We start from the raw sequence: 14,058 nt of genomic DNA, 5'->3' as shown, positions 1-14,058 counted from the left end.
GAACTTGTAGCATAACGGTGTTCAGCATAGCAAGGGTTAATGTGGGACCAAGAACAGTACTGCCCACAGTATGATATAGAGGAAAAAATGACAGCAGACAGGAGGGTAGACTGACTGTAGAGAGAGTTTGAGAGAAGTTGTCATGAAAATGGTACCTAGTTACGGCTGTACCTTGGAGATATTTATGCTGTTGCATATTAACAACAAACAGTTAATGTTCAACCACAGAAATCTCCGGATCTCTTAGTGAGACACCAGACAACCTTTCAATAGAACCACAACTGATTTCCCTGATTTTGTAATCAAAGGACACGGAGGTTAATGTTAACACCCCTTTCACCATCCCACCTGAACTCAGAGATCCCAAAACATGACAGGAATTTGACCTGTGACCTCTTGATTGTGTAGTTCTCCACAAGCTTGCATCTAGGGAACGCAGAGCTTGTATTTATTTCACAAAATGTTTCACACGCCATTGATTACTTTTTAACATGCAGTCACTGCTGTGATGTAAAGAACATGGCAGGCAGCCAATTAACTCACAGCAAGCTCCTGCAGACAGCATTGTAACAATAACCAGATCATCATTCAAGAAGATATTGAGGGTAAACATTGGCCAGTACCAATGTTCCCGCTAATGTTTCAGCGTTGCACGTGTGTGTGATCCCTCTCAAACTCTCACACGGCCGTGCACACCCGCACTTGTTATCCGTGACTATTTGTCGCCCGTGTGGTACATTTCACACTGCCGCACTTGCACAGCTCAGACGGAATGTTGACCAGGATCCTGGGGAGAATTCCCTGATTTTCCCAAATAGTGCCAAGGGATCTTTTACACCAACCCCAGAGGACAGACAGGGCCTCCCTTTAACTTCTCATCCACAAGATGCACCTATGACAGTGCAGCACTCCTTCAGTGCCGCACTGGAACTGTCAGCTTGAACTTGATGCTCAAGTCTCTGCCTTTTGGAGGAAATCTAAAACTAACAGAAATATTCTCTATGCAGACACGCATCTGCAGAAGTTGTGTTCCAATCTGACAGTCCCAAGATAAAATAGCCTCTTCCCCACCCCGCCCATCAGATTTGGGATGGGCTGTGAACACCACATCACTGGAACTGCAATGACCCTGGAGTTGAACTCTGTAAACCTTTCCCTTCTCTTAATTGTGTATCTGACGCTGTTTAAACTGGACTCAGTCAAACACCAACTCTTTCACACAATAAAACTGCCACTCAGGGGCCGTGTAACTCAATCCTTAATGCCTGAATGTGTCCAATTTAAACATAGGTGAAAAGGCAATTCTCAGGACTGAAGGATGCAGTAAATCCGCTGTCTTGCTTGTCTTCACGAGCCATGCTGTGGGATCTTTAACATCCATCTAAACAAGTAGCCGGAGCTTAACCTAAAGTTTCACCTGAAGGACAGCACCTCCAACAAGGCAGCCCTCTCTCAGTGTGTCCTACCGGTTCAATCTCCTCCTGCACTGAGGGCTAACACTCAAATCAACATGGGTATCGCCATCTGAAGTGCAAAGTCCGTCTACCACCGTCTTCAACAACAAGTAGTTTCACAAAACCAGGTTTATTTGGTAGCACGAACTTTTGGAGCGCTGCTCCTTCATCAGGTGTTGGACTTTAACCTGGTGTTATGAGACTACTTACTGTGCCCACCCCAGTCCAACGGCAGCAACTCTACATCACTTCAACAACAAGAACATAAGAACTCGGAGCAGGAGTCGGCAATTCAGCCCCTCGCGCCTGCTCCGCCATTCAATGCGATCATGGCTGATCTTGTCTCGTCTCCTGCCCGTTCGCCATAACCCTTCAACCCATTACTAATTAGAAATCTGTCTAACTCCTCCTTAAATTTACTCAATGTCCCGGCATCTACCACACTCTGGGGTAGTGAATTCCACAGATTCACAACCCTTTTAGAGAAGTAATTTCTCCCCATCTCTGTTTTAAATCTGCCACCCCTTAGCCTAAAACTATGGCCTCTTGTTCGAGATTGCCCCACAGGAGGAAGCATTTGCTCTACATCCACTTTGTCACTAACTTTAATCATCTTATACACCTCAATTAGATCTGTCTCATTCTTCTAAACTCTCGACAGTATCGGCCGAAACTGTTCAATCTCTCTTCACAAGACAAACACCTCATCTCTGGAATCAATCTGGTGAACCTCCTCTGAACTGCTTCTAATGGAACAAAATCCCTCCTCACGTAAGGGGACCAAAACTGTACGCAGTACTCCAGGTGCGGTTTCACCAATGCTCTGATTAGTTGCAGGAACACTTTCTTACTTTCATACTCTATTCCTTTCGCTATAAATGCCAAAATTCCATTTGCTTTCCTTATTACCTGCTGCACCTGCAGAGCAGTTTTCTGTGACTCATGCACGAGGACACCCAGATCCCTCTGCACTGAAGCACCCTGGAGTCTCTCCATTTAGATAACAAGTTGCCTTTCCATTTTTTCTGACTAAAATGTATAACCCTCACACACTTATCCATGTTAAACTCCAGCTGCCACATTTTGGCCCACTCACCTAACCTATCGATATCCATTTGAAAATTTCTAATTGCAACTTACTATCCCATCTATTTTAGTGTCATGTGCAGATTGATTATAGTACCTTCTATCCGTGTATCCAAGTCATTAATATAGATTGTAACAACCGCCCTGAACATTCCTATAGCACCTTTATTGTGTCTCGTTGTCAAGGTTTGTATGTTTACACTCCTTTGAAACACCCTGGGATGTTTCAGTCCAGGTGACCAAGAACTCGGTCAAAAAGGTAGAATTTAAGGAATGTTTGAAAACAGGAGAGATTGAGGCACAGAAAACGTTCCAGAGCTTAGAGTCATGGGCTGGAATTTTACCATCCCGTCCGCCAAGGGAATCAGAGTGCGCAAGGGGCGGACCATGGAAAGGTCCATTGACTTCAGGCGGGGTTTTATGGTTTCGGGACAAGTGGGATTGTAAAATCCCGCACATAGTTTTACTGCCCATCTGGAGCCAGGTATGCTGTGGCGTTTCAAGTGCTCATCTAAATGTTTCTTACAGGCAGCTGAAGACACGGCTATCAATGGTGCACCGAATGATGTTGTTGGGGGATGCTCTAAAGGTCAGAATTGGAGGAATGCAGACTATAGGTGGAGCTACCCAACTATTAAATTACAGTGGGACGCTTCACCTTAACTCTGTTTAGACTGAATCAATCCTGGTCATTAAGGAGTATGAGAGCTTTGAAGTGTAAGTGGAGCGGCCAGAACCCGGCAATGTTCGCCCAGGCTTGACTGTTTGTCTGGGAACAGGTTCCTCCCCAAGACTTCAATTTAATTGTCTTGTCAAAGGAGTTCAGCTGATCCTGTGGGGGCGTCTGTCACCAGTGGTACACAAAGCAACCTGAATCGAACTCAGGTCACTAACACATACGGCTCACAGCAGCAGAAGCCAGAGACCTACAGTAGGAGCAGTACGAAGCTGGGTGTGACGAGGAAATGGGACAAGTCCCGCGTTTCAACTGCCTGCATCACAGATCCTGGAGAAAACTCTCTGAATAGCATGCAAGTAATATAAATTCATCCTAAAAATTCCAGACTTGAGTCCCAGTCCGTGTTGAGTTAACCAAAGCAGGGGAATCAACATGTGATCATCATCCCAGTAGCTCTCTGGGTGTGGGGAATGGGAAGGGAGAGACAGGGCTGGGGGGAGCATGAAAGCTGAAGAGAACAGGAAGGGAAGAGTTTTCAAAGTTTATTTTATGTGTGTCACAAGTAGGCTTACACTGCAATGAAGTTACCGTGAAAATGCCCTATTGACCACACTCCAGCGCCTGTTTATAGAAACTAGAATCAGGACTAGGCCCTTTAGCTCTTTGAGCCTGCTCCGCCATTCATTTTGATCATGGCTGATCATCGTTCGGGTACACGGAGGGAGAATTTACCATGGCCAATGCACCTAACCAACGCGTCTTTCGGACTGAGGGAGGAAACCGGAGCACCCGGAGGAAACCCACGCAGACATGGTGAGAACGTGCAAACTCCGCACAGACCCAAGCCGGGAATTGAACCCGGGTCCCAGGCGCTGTGAGGCAGCGGTGCTAACCATTGTGCCACCGTGCCCCCCTTTCTGTAGGAATTGCCCAAAGGAAATTGAAACTTCCTGGGCAATTCCTACAGAAATGTTGGTGGGGCCATCCGAGGAGTCCCCAGCACATTTCCAGCATATGACTCTCCGGAGATCAGGCAATCTGGGCCCTAGTGATGTACCATGGACATCAAAGATGCATGTTCTTTCCTTGTCCAAATCGGATTGAGATGTACATTGTTGACCATCCATTGCTCTCAACTCTGCAACATTTGAAAACTTGTTTACAGGAGATTAAATCTGTAGCTGCTTCCTTTCCAATAGTGGCTAATATAGAATTGTTGAATGCTTTTGCACTTGAGGGAATGAAGGATTCCTCCACAAAGGTACACAGAGGGTTGACCAGAATGGGATCGGTAATGAGAGACTTCACTTTGGCAGAGAGACTGGAGATACTGGGACTGTTCTTATTGGAATCTGGAAGGTTAAGAGGTGATTTAATCGGGGCATTCAAAATTGTGAAGGGTGATGAAAAATGAAATGAGGAGAAACGGTTTTCAGTGACGGTCGTGTCGGTGAAAAGTTTAGGTCTTTGGCAAAACAAGAGCAAGGAGTCGCTGTGATCAGAAATGCGCTGCCTGAAATTGCAGTAGACGCAGGCTGGATGGTAACTTTCAAAAGGGAAATGGATAAATACTGGAGGAAGCAAAAAGTTCAGGGCTGTGGGGGAAGCGAGCAGAGGGCAAATGGGAATAATTGGATCGCTCCTTCAAAGAGCTAGCATGGGCGCAATGGATCAAATGGCCTCCTTCTGTGCTGTGTGATACTGTGAAGTTTAGTTCTTACATAATGTCGTGAATCTAATCCGTTCAGGAAGAAGAGGCAAAGTTTTGTGTTCGTTGCTGAAATAAAGTAACTTTATACAGGTCAAAGGCTTCTGTCAGGACTAGGTGTAAATCCACAATTAACGAACAATTACAGTAATTAGAGAGAAATGTTAGCTCAGGAGCCTATCCACCACATGCAGTGAACTATTAAATTGCCTGCGTGTCAGCAGCAAACTTCAATTCATAGTCCCTCATGTTTGTTCAGAGAATGTCTTTGTCTCATCCTAGAGGCAGGCTGGTCATTTGAGATTACTGCTCCCATCTCCTCTGCTTAAACAAGAACACCAACCATACACAGGAGAACCAGCACATCCCCAAGATACGTTCGTGATCCAAACGGATTCTAACTGTCCCTGATTAGTTTGAGTGAGATCGAATGCACTGTAGGCTTTCATTTGGCTCAAACCGGACTCAGCCTTGAGGATAGAAGGGCCGGAATTCTCCGGCCTCGCACGCTCCGCCACTGTTTCCAGCGAGGATGGAGAATTTGGTGCTCAGCCAAACCTCCATTCACAGCCGTGGGACCGGAGATTCCCAGCCGCGGGCGAAGCCGGAGAACTCCAGCCAAGATATGGTAAATCTAACTAGTTAAAAATCACAAGATATCTGCCAGCACTTGGAATTTTCTTTGTATTGTCCTGTTCCTTTATGGTCGAAGGATACATTAATTTACCATCATTATTGACTAAAACTCGGAATTAAATGTGAAAATAGGTAACTGAACCCAGCTAAAAGACCTGAATTATGTAGCAGCCGCTTCAGCTGGTTATTCACTGGAGATAATTGACTGTTGCACTTGCTGGAACCATATCCTGATGTTTCTGGATGGTGTAGCCTCCTCTACCACGAGAACCCTCCCAGATCTCTGTGTTCCTCCAATTCTGGCCTCCTGACTTTTGTTACTCCGCAACTGGCGGTCATATAGAGTCATAGAGGTTTACAGCATGGAAACGGGCCCTTCGGCCCAACTTGTCCGTGCCGCCAAGTTTTTACCACTAAGCTAGTCCCAACTGCCCGCATTTGGCCCATGTCCCTTTATACCCATCGTACCCATGTAACTGTCAAAATGCAAATTTGTACCCGCCTCTACCACCGCCTCTGGCAGCTCGTTCCAGCCACTCTCCACCCTCTGAGTGAAAAAATTGCCCCTCTGGACCCTTTTGTATCTCTCCCCTCTCACCTCCTCAGCTCCTCAGCTGCTTAGGTCCTAAGCTTTCAAATTCCTTCCCTACATCTTTCCATCTTTCTCGCCGGCTTTAAGATACTCCTTTAGGTGCATTGGCCGTGCTAAATTCTCCCTTAGTGTATGTGAACAGGCGCCGGAGTGTGGCGACTAGGGGATTTTCACAGTAACTTCATTGCAGTGTTAATGTAAGCCTACTTGTGACACTAATAAATAAACTTTAAACTTTATTATAAAACTTCAAAACCTTCCTTCATCAACGTTTTTAAAAAATAATCGCTCCCTGTGAATCTCCTTGAAATGTTCACCTGACTAAAGGTGATGGATAAATGATTGTTGTTATAGATAAATCAAATACTTGTTACATTGCATTTAACACAGCACAAGAATGATGGGCCGAATGGTTTGATCGGATTTATTATTGTCACATGTATTAACATAGTGAAAAGTATTGTTTCCTGCGCGCTATACAGATAAAGCATACTATTCATAGAGAAGGAAAGGAGAGAGTGCAGAATGTAGTGTTACAGTCATAGCTAGGGTGTAGAGAAAGATCAACTTAATGCAAGGTAAGTCCATTCAAAAATCTGACAGCAGCAGGAAAAAAGTTGTTCTTGAGTTGGTTGGTACATGACCTCAGACTTTTGTATCTTTTTCCCGAAGGAAGAAGGTGGAAGAGAGAACGTCCAGGGTACGTGGAGTCCTTAATTATGCTGGCTGCTTTGCCGAGGCAGTGGGAAGTGTAGACAGAGTCAATGGATGGGAGGCTGGTTTGCGTGATGGACTGGGCTACATTCACGACCTTTTGTAGTTCCTTGTGGTCTTGGACAGAGCAGGAGCCACACCAAGCTGTGATACAACCAAAAATAATGCTTTTTATGGTGCATCTGTAAAGGTTGGTGAGAGTCGTAGCTGACCTGCCAAATTTCCTCAGTCTTCTGAGAAAGTAGAGGCGTTGGTGGGCTTTCTTAACTATAATGTCGGCATGGGGGGACCAGGACAGGTTGTTGGTGATCTGGACACCTAAAAACTTGAAGCTCTCGACCCTTTCTACTTCATCCCCATTGATGTAGACAGGGGCATGTTCTCCTTTACGCTTCCTGAAGTCGATGACAATCTCCTTTGCTTTGTTGACATTGAGGGAGAGATTATTGTTGCCGCCCCAGTTCACCAGATTCTCTACCTCATTCCTGTACTCTGTCGCGTCATTGTTTGAGATCCGACCCACGGCAGTGGTGTCGTTGCAACCTTGAAAATGGAGTGGCCATTTGAGTCAACCACATTGCTGTGGATCTTTAGTCACATGTAGGCCAGACTGGGTAAGGACAGCAAATTTCCTTCCCTGAAGGACATTAGTGAACCAGATAAGGTTTTATTTTTATGACCATAAAACCATAAGACATAGGAGCAGAATTAGGCCACTCGGCCCATCGAGTCTGCTCCGCCATTCAATCATGGCTGATATTTTTCTCATCCCCATTCTCCTGCCTTTTTCCCATAACCCCTGATCCCCTTATTAATCGAGAACCTATCTATCTCTGTCTTAAAGACACTCAATGGCCTGACAATTGACAATGGTTTCATGGTCATCATTGGACTTAATTCCAGATTTTTTTTGTTCAATTCAAATTTCACCAACTGCTGTGGTGGGATTCGAACAAGGGTCCCCAGAGCATTACCCTAGGTCTCTGGATAACAAGTGACAATATCCCTATACCATTGCCTCCCCTGTAAATACAGCACATAGCTATCTTTGCATCTATTGTGCCTTTTGTAAATTCTAAGTGGATGAGATGTCCGCTGTGCCCATCCCCGCACTCTCTCCTAAGTGGGAATTTAGTGCGCTGAAAAATTATATTTTGCTTGCTGATTATTGCTTGCAAGGAACAACCTTGGCAGCAACATTGCTAGGGTGTCACAGAAGAGGTGTATTATTTTAGACTCGAGCACAAAGTGCAGTACCTGCTGCACTGAAGGAGGTGATGTGTTTCTGATGTGACTGAGGACTCCCTCAGCTAAATGATCCCATGGCCCTTCGAGCCTGCTCCGTCATTCATTTCGATCATGGTTAATCATCAAATTCAATATCCTGATTCCCCCCCCACCCTTCCCCCCCATATCCCTTGAGCCCCAAGAGCTATATCTAATTTCTTCTTGAAATCAAAACGTTTTGGCCTCAACTACTTTCTGTGGTGGTGAATTCCACACATTCACCACTCTCTGGGTGAAGAAATTTCTCCTCACCTCAGTCCTAAAAGGTCCCTTATCCTCAAACTGTACCCTAGATCGGGGCTCTCCCACCATCCGGAACATTCTGTCTGAATCCAACCTGTCTAACCCTGTTAGAATTTTTAAAGTTTCTATGAGATCCCCTCTCACTCTTCTAAACTGCAGTGAATATAATCCTAACCGACTTAGAGTCTCCTCACTTAACAGACCTGCCATCCCTGGAATCAGCCTGGTAAACCTTCGCTGCACTTCCTCTATAGCAAGGACATCCTTCCTCGGATAAGGACACCAAAACCGCACACAATACTCCAGGTGTGGCCTCACCAATGCCCTATACAATTGCAGCAAAACATCCTTATCCCTGTACTCAAATCCTCTCGCTATGAAGGCCAACATACCATTTGCCTTTACTGCCTGCTCTGGGAATTTGCTGCTTCCTACTTTACAGCAATGGATACATTTCAAAGCAACTCACTGCTTGTAAAACATTTGGGGACGCACAGAAGTTGTGAAAAGTGATGAATAAAAGCTTTCTTCTTTCTTTTCCGAAATAAATATGAACGCCTCCCCTCTCTCCTAATATATAAATCAGGTTGTATTGGGTTTACACAGAGCAACAATAATTTGATTTATGGGCTGTACAGAGTTAACTAATCTCAGGAGTGAGTGAACAAGGGGACCAGCATAGTGGGAATGTTACTGGAACAGTAATCCAGAGGCGAGACTAATGTTCCAGAGACGGGAGTTCAAATCCCACAGCAGCATATCAGGGAATATAAATTCAATTAATAAATTTGGAATACAATGCCTGTATTATTAATGATCATGAAACTGCCAGAATGTCATAAAAAAGGGAATAAAACCTGCCATCCTTACCATACCCGGTGAGTCCAGATCCACGGCAATGTGAATGACTCTTAACTGCCCTCTGAAACAGCCCAGCAAACCTCTCAGTTACATCAAACTCCGACCGGAAGCAGTGTGTTTGTGCACCAACACCACATGGACTGCAACCATTCGCAAAGGAGATTTCCACCTCTCAATTCTCAAACAAAAACCAGGGTTTCTGCTTCCAATCAGTATCCAGCGGTCAAGGGGGAGAAGGGTAAAGGGGGATGGGTAAGGAGTTACGAAGCCAGCCTCCTCTTCCTGGTTATTAGTTCTGAGAACAAGTCTCTGTCCTCTGTCATAGAGATTCACAGCACAGAAAGAGGCTTTTCAGCCCATCGCGTCTGTGCCAGTCATCAAGCACCTATTCCAAACCCATTTTCCAGCACTAGGTCTGTAGCATTGTGAGCTATGGTGTTTCAAGTGCTCATCTAAATGTTGCTTAAATGCTGTGAGGGTTCCTGCCTCTACCTCTCTCTCTCAGGCAGCGAATTCCAGATTCCCACCACCCTCTGGGTGAAAAAGATTTTCCCCAAATCCCCCGCCCCTTAGTTTGAATCTATGCTCCCCTGGTTATTGATTCCTCTACAATGGGGAAAACTTTCTTCCTATCTACCCTATCCACGTCGCTCATAATTTTATACACCTCAATATAGTCCCCCCCCGTTAGCCTTCTCTGCTGCAAGGAAAACCACCCCAGCCTAACCAGCCTCTCTTCATAGCTGAAACACTCCACCCCAGGCAATGTCCTGGTGAATCTCCTTTGCACCCTCTCCAGTGCAATCACATCCTTCCTATAATGTGGAGATCAGAACTGCACACAGTGCTCCAGCTGCGGCCTAATGACTGTTTTATGCAGCTCCATCACAACCTCTCTGTTCCTATATTCTATGCCTCGGCTCATAAAGGCAAGTATCCCATATGCCTTCTTATCCACCTGTCCTGCTACCTAGGGGATTTTCACAGTAACTTCACTGCGATGTTAATGTAAGCCTACTTTTGAAACTAATAAATAAACTTAAACTTCAGAGATCTAGCGACATGCACCCCAAGGTCCCTCTGGTCCTCTGTACTTCCTAGTGTCCGACCACTCACTGTGTATTCCCTTGCCTTGTTAGTCCTCCCAGAATACATCACCTCACACTTCGCAGGGTTAAATTCCATTTGCAACGTGATCAGTGCTGTTGACCCCTTCCCCGGGGCGGTGCTTAACAGACCAGTGGAGGCCATGAAACAACAATTAGTGCTAACAAATAAGTCACGGGGATTCCCATCCCTCCCCGACAACTGCATAAACACCAGGAGACGGGAAACGAGAAACATGGGAGAGGTCACCTGCCTGGTTTGAGGTCACTGGACTGGAATACATTGGAGTGGGGTGAATACAGCTCGGTGACTGCGTGATTCACTGAACACCCTGATCGTCACAAAGTCAATAAGCAGCGGTGCTGCGCAGATGAAGAACGAACTCAGCCGTGACAATACTCGGAGAGCTACCAGAGTTCTCAGTGTCCCTCGATTAGAAAGGACATTTTCTAAGGGCAAAGGACATTCATACAGTACCTTGCATCACCTTAAAACATCCCAAAATGCTACAAAGTTAATGAAGTTATACAGATGTCTATGACTCTGTGCTTAGGTCGAAATTTCTATACTTGGGGCAAATGGGATCAAAGGTTATGGGGAGAAAGCAGGATTAGGCTATTGATTTGGATGATTGGCCATGATGGTGATGAATGGTGGAGCAAGCTCGAAGGGCCGAATGGCCTCCTCCTGCTCCTATCTTCTATGTTTCTATGCTTGGTTAAAGGGCCGGGTTTTAAGGAGTTTCTCAATGGAGGAGAGAGATGGAGAAGTTCAGGGAGGGAATTCCAGGCCTGATGGTCTCAGCAGCTGAAGGCATGGCCACCGATGGGGGCTGAAGGATGTGGGCTTGATTAAAAGTTGAATTAAGGAGATAAGTTAAAGGAGTGTCTCAAAGAAGCAGACAGAGAGAGAGAGAGAGAGGTAGGAAATCATGAATGGATGGAATGTATTCTCAGATAGAGAATTTGAGATAAAAACCCTGGAAAGCAAGACTGTCAGTATGTCCAAAAGGACTTACAGCCAATGAACATTGTTATAATGTTTAAGAACCATAGAAACATAGAAAATAGGAGTAGGGGGGAGGCCATTCAGCCCTTCGAGCCTGCTCCGCCATTCATTACGATTATGGCTGATCATCCAACTCAACAGCCTGATCCCACCTTCCCCCAACATCCTTTGATCCCCTTCACCTCAAAAATATTCAATGTTTTGGCCTCAACTACTTTCTGTGGTAGTGAATTCCACAGGCTGACCAATCTCTTGATGAAGAAATTTCTCCTCATCTTCATCCAAAATGGTCTACCCTGTATCCTCAGACTGTGACCCCTGATTCTGGACAGCCCCACCATTGGGAACATTCTTCCTGCATCTACCCTGTCTAGTCCTGTTAGAATTTTATAGTTTTCTATGAGATCCCCCCTCATTCTTTTGAACTCCAGCGAATGCAATCCTAACCGACTCAATCTCTCCTCATACACCTGTCCTAACTGAATGTTACCATGGGGACGCAATAGTTTTCTCTTGGACGATTGACTTAGGCTTGATCTGTAATTAGTTTGGGATCACGCAAGAATATTCAACTTTGGCAGTGGTGGAACCCCACCCCCTGATCCCCACTCCTCACAAATACATTGAGAACTGCTGCACCAGCGCACAGTATTTGGTGGAAGCGCATTAACACCTGCACCCCCTTCCCCCCACCCTGCAGCACAGTAATAGGCCATTCGGCCCAACAGCTTCATGCTGTTGTTGGTGCTCCACATATGCCTCGTCCCATCCTATATCATTTCACCCTATCAACATATCCCTCTATTTCTTTCTCCCTCAGGTACATACCTAGTTTCGCCTTAAACGCATCTTTGCTATTTGCCTCAACAACATCATGGGGTGGAAAATTCCACATTCTAATTACAACAAAAGAACAAAGAACAGTACAGCACAGGAACAGGCCCTTCGGCCCTCCAAGCCTGCGCCGATCAGGATGCCTGCCTAAACGAAAACCGTATGCACTTACAGAGTCCGTGTCCTTCCATTCCCATCCCATTCATGTATTCGTCTTGTTGTCCCTTAAATGCCGCTATTGTACCTGCTCCCACCACCTCCCTGGGCAGCGCATTCCAGGCATTCACCACCCTCTATGTAAAAAAACTTGCCTCGCACATCTCCTCTAAACCTTTCCCCAAACACCTGGATAAAGAAGATCGTGGTGCCAATGTTACTTGCCACTTATCAGGCCGAGCCTGAATATTGTCCAGGTCTTGCTGTCTGCAGACACAGACTGCTTCACTATCTGAGGAGTGGAGAATGGTACTGACCGCTGTGCAATCGTCAGTCAATGTCCCAATTTCTAACCCTATGACACTGGAAATGTCATTGACTAACAGCTGGAGATTGTTGGGCTGAGGATGTCGCCCTGGGGATATCCTGCAGTGATGTCCTGGGGTTGGGATGGATGGGATCCAATGACCAGCTGCCTTCCTGGTCAATACAACTCCCATTGACTTTGATTCTGCTAAGGGTCTGGCTCTTAAACTGGGCAGAGGTAGCTGATCCGACCTGGACCAGGAATGGGGTTCATGATAGTGTTGGCATGGGCAATAGCTCCTGATCCTGTTCTGCACTTGGCATTATCCCTGTGGGAATGTGCAGGTGAGTGGGACCTGCACTCAGTAGTAGGGATTTTAGGATAGTCTCTACTTCTGCTCTTTCCAGCTACTGTAGTTGAAATACTCTCTATCGATACCTTTCAGAGCTATAAAGCCTTTATTATGTTATATGTTGTTACGGTGAGATGATTAAGGGTTGAGGGTGATGGGGGGTGGCCCATACGCAGAGTAGACACCATCATAGACCAGTTGGGCCAAATGGCCTGTCTCTAGGTTGTAAATCCCACGTAAATCACTGGCATCTCTGTGCTGCTTGGGGTGACTTAGTGGGGAGCGTCTTTTCCTCACTACTTGTCACCCACTCAAAAGGGGTTACTCACCGTGTTCATGACCTTCCTTCCGGCGTAGCCGCTCCTTTCGCGAAGAGACCACCGATTCGGTCTCCGTCTCATTGTCCAGGTTGTCCTGACTCCCGGCTGCATTGGCGCTGTGGGAAAAATAAATAAAAATGAGCGCCACGAATTTGAATCCCACATCATCACCACGCAGCAAGTATCACGCAGGGTAAAACTCAGGGTGTCAGCAGCTCAGTCACACTGTCACTGCTGGCAATGTGACTGCACTATCAGATGAAGGCAGGTTTGTACAGTGCAGAATTAGATATATATCAAAACAAATATTAAAAATATAAAACATTAAAAATGCTGCAGGATTTCGAGGAAAGAGTGGCAAAGTGAGACTGATTAAATGGCTCTTTCAAAGATCCAGCACAGGTAAAATGGGCCAAATGGCCTCTGTGCCGTATGATTCTACCCAAGGGAATCAACGGCAGTTAAAAACCGTGAGGCACAGACCAGCCATTGAACGGTGAAGAGGTTCAAGGGGCCGAATGGCCTCCCCCGTACCTATGTCCCTGGGAGTTAAGTCAATAAAGTAAAGTAAAAAGTTTATTTATTAGTGTCACAAGTAGGCTTACATTCACACTACAATGAAGTTACTGTGAAAATCCCCTAGTCGCCACACTCTGGCACCTGTTAGGGTACACTGAGGGAGAATTTAGCACGGCCAATGCACCTAACCAGCAC

The 14,058-nt window shown here is 45.8% G+C and overlaps 1 protein-coding gene across 2 annotated transcripts in view; it reads right to left on the bottom strand.

Annotated features, from left to right (window-relative positions):
• The window catches only part of dvl3b (dishevelled segment polarity protein 3b), a 121,342-nt gene that overhangs the window by 56,550 nt on the left and 50,734 nt on the right, over nt 1-14,058 (bottom strand). For both annotated transcript variants that reach the window (XM_078204544.1, XM_078204539.1), the window contains exon 4: nt 13,354-13,460. In XM_078204544.1, the coding sequence (XP_078060670.1) occupies nt 13,354-13,460 (107 nt within the window). The remainder of the gene's footprint in view (nt 1-13,353; nt 13,461-14,058) is intronic.

Source organism: Mustelus asterias, chromosome 3 (genome assembly GCF_964213995.1).
Source record: "Mustelus asterias chromosome 3, sMusAst1.hap1.1, whole genome shotgun sequence".
In the NCBI taxonomy this organism is placed as follows: Eukaryota; Metazoa; Chordata; class Chondrichthyes; order Carcharhiniformes; family Triakidae; genus Mustelus; species Mustelus asterias.
Note: the sequence above shows the minus strand (reverse complement) of the source record. Positions and strands in the feature narration are given on the sequence as shown.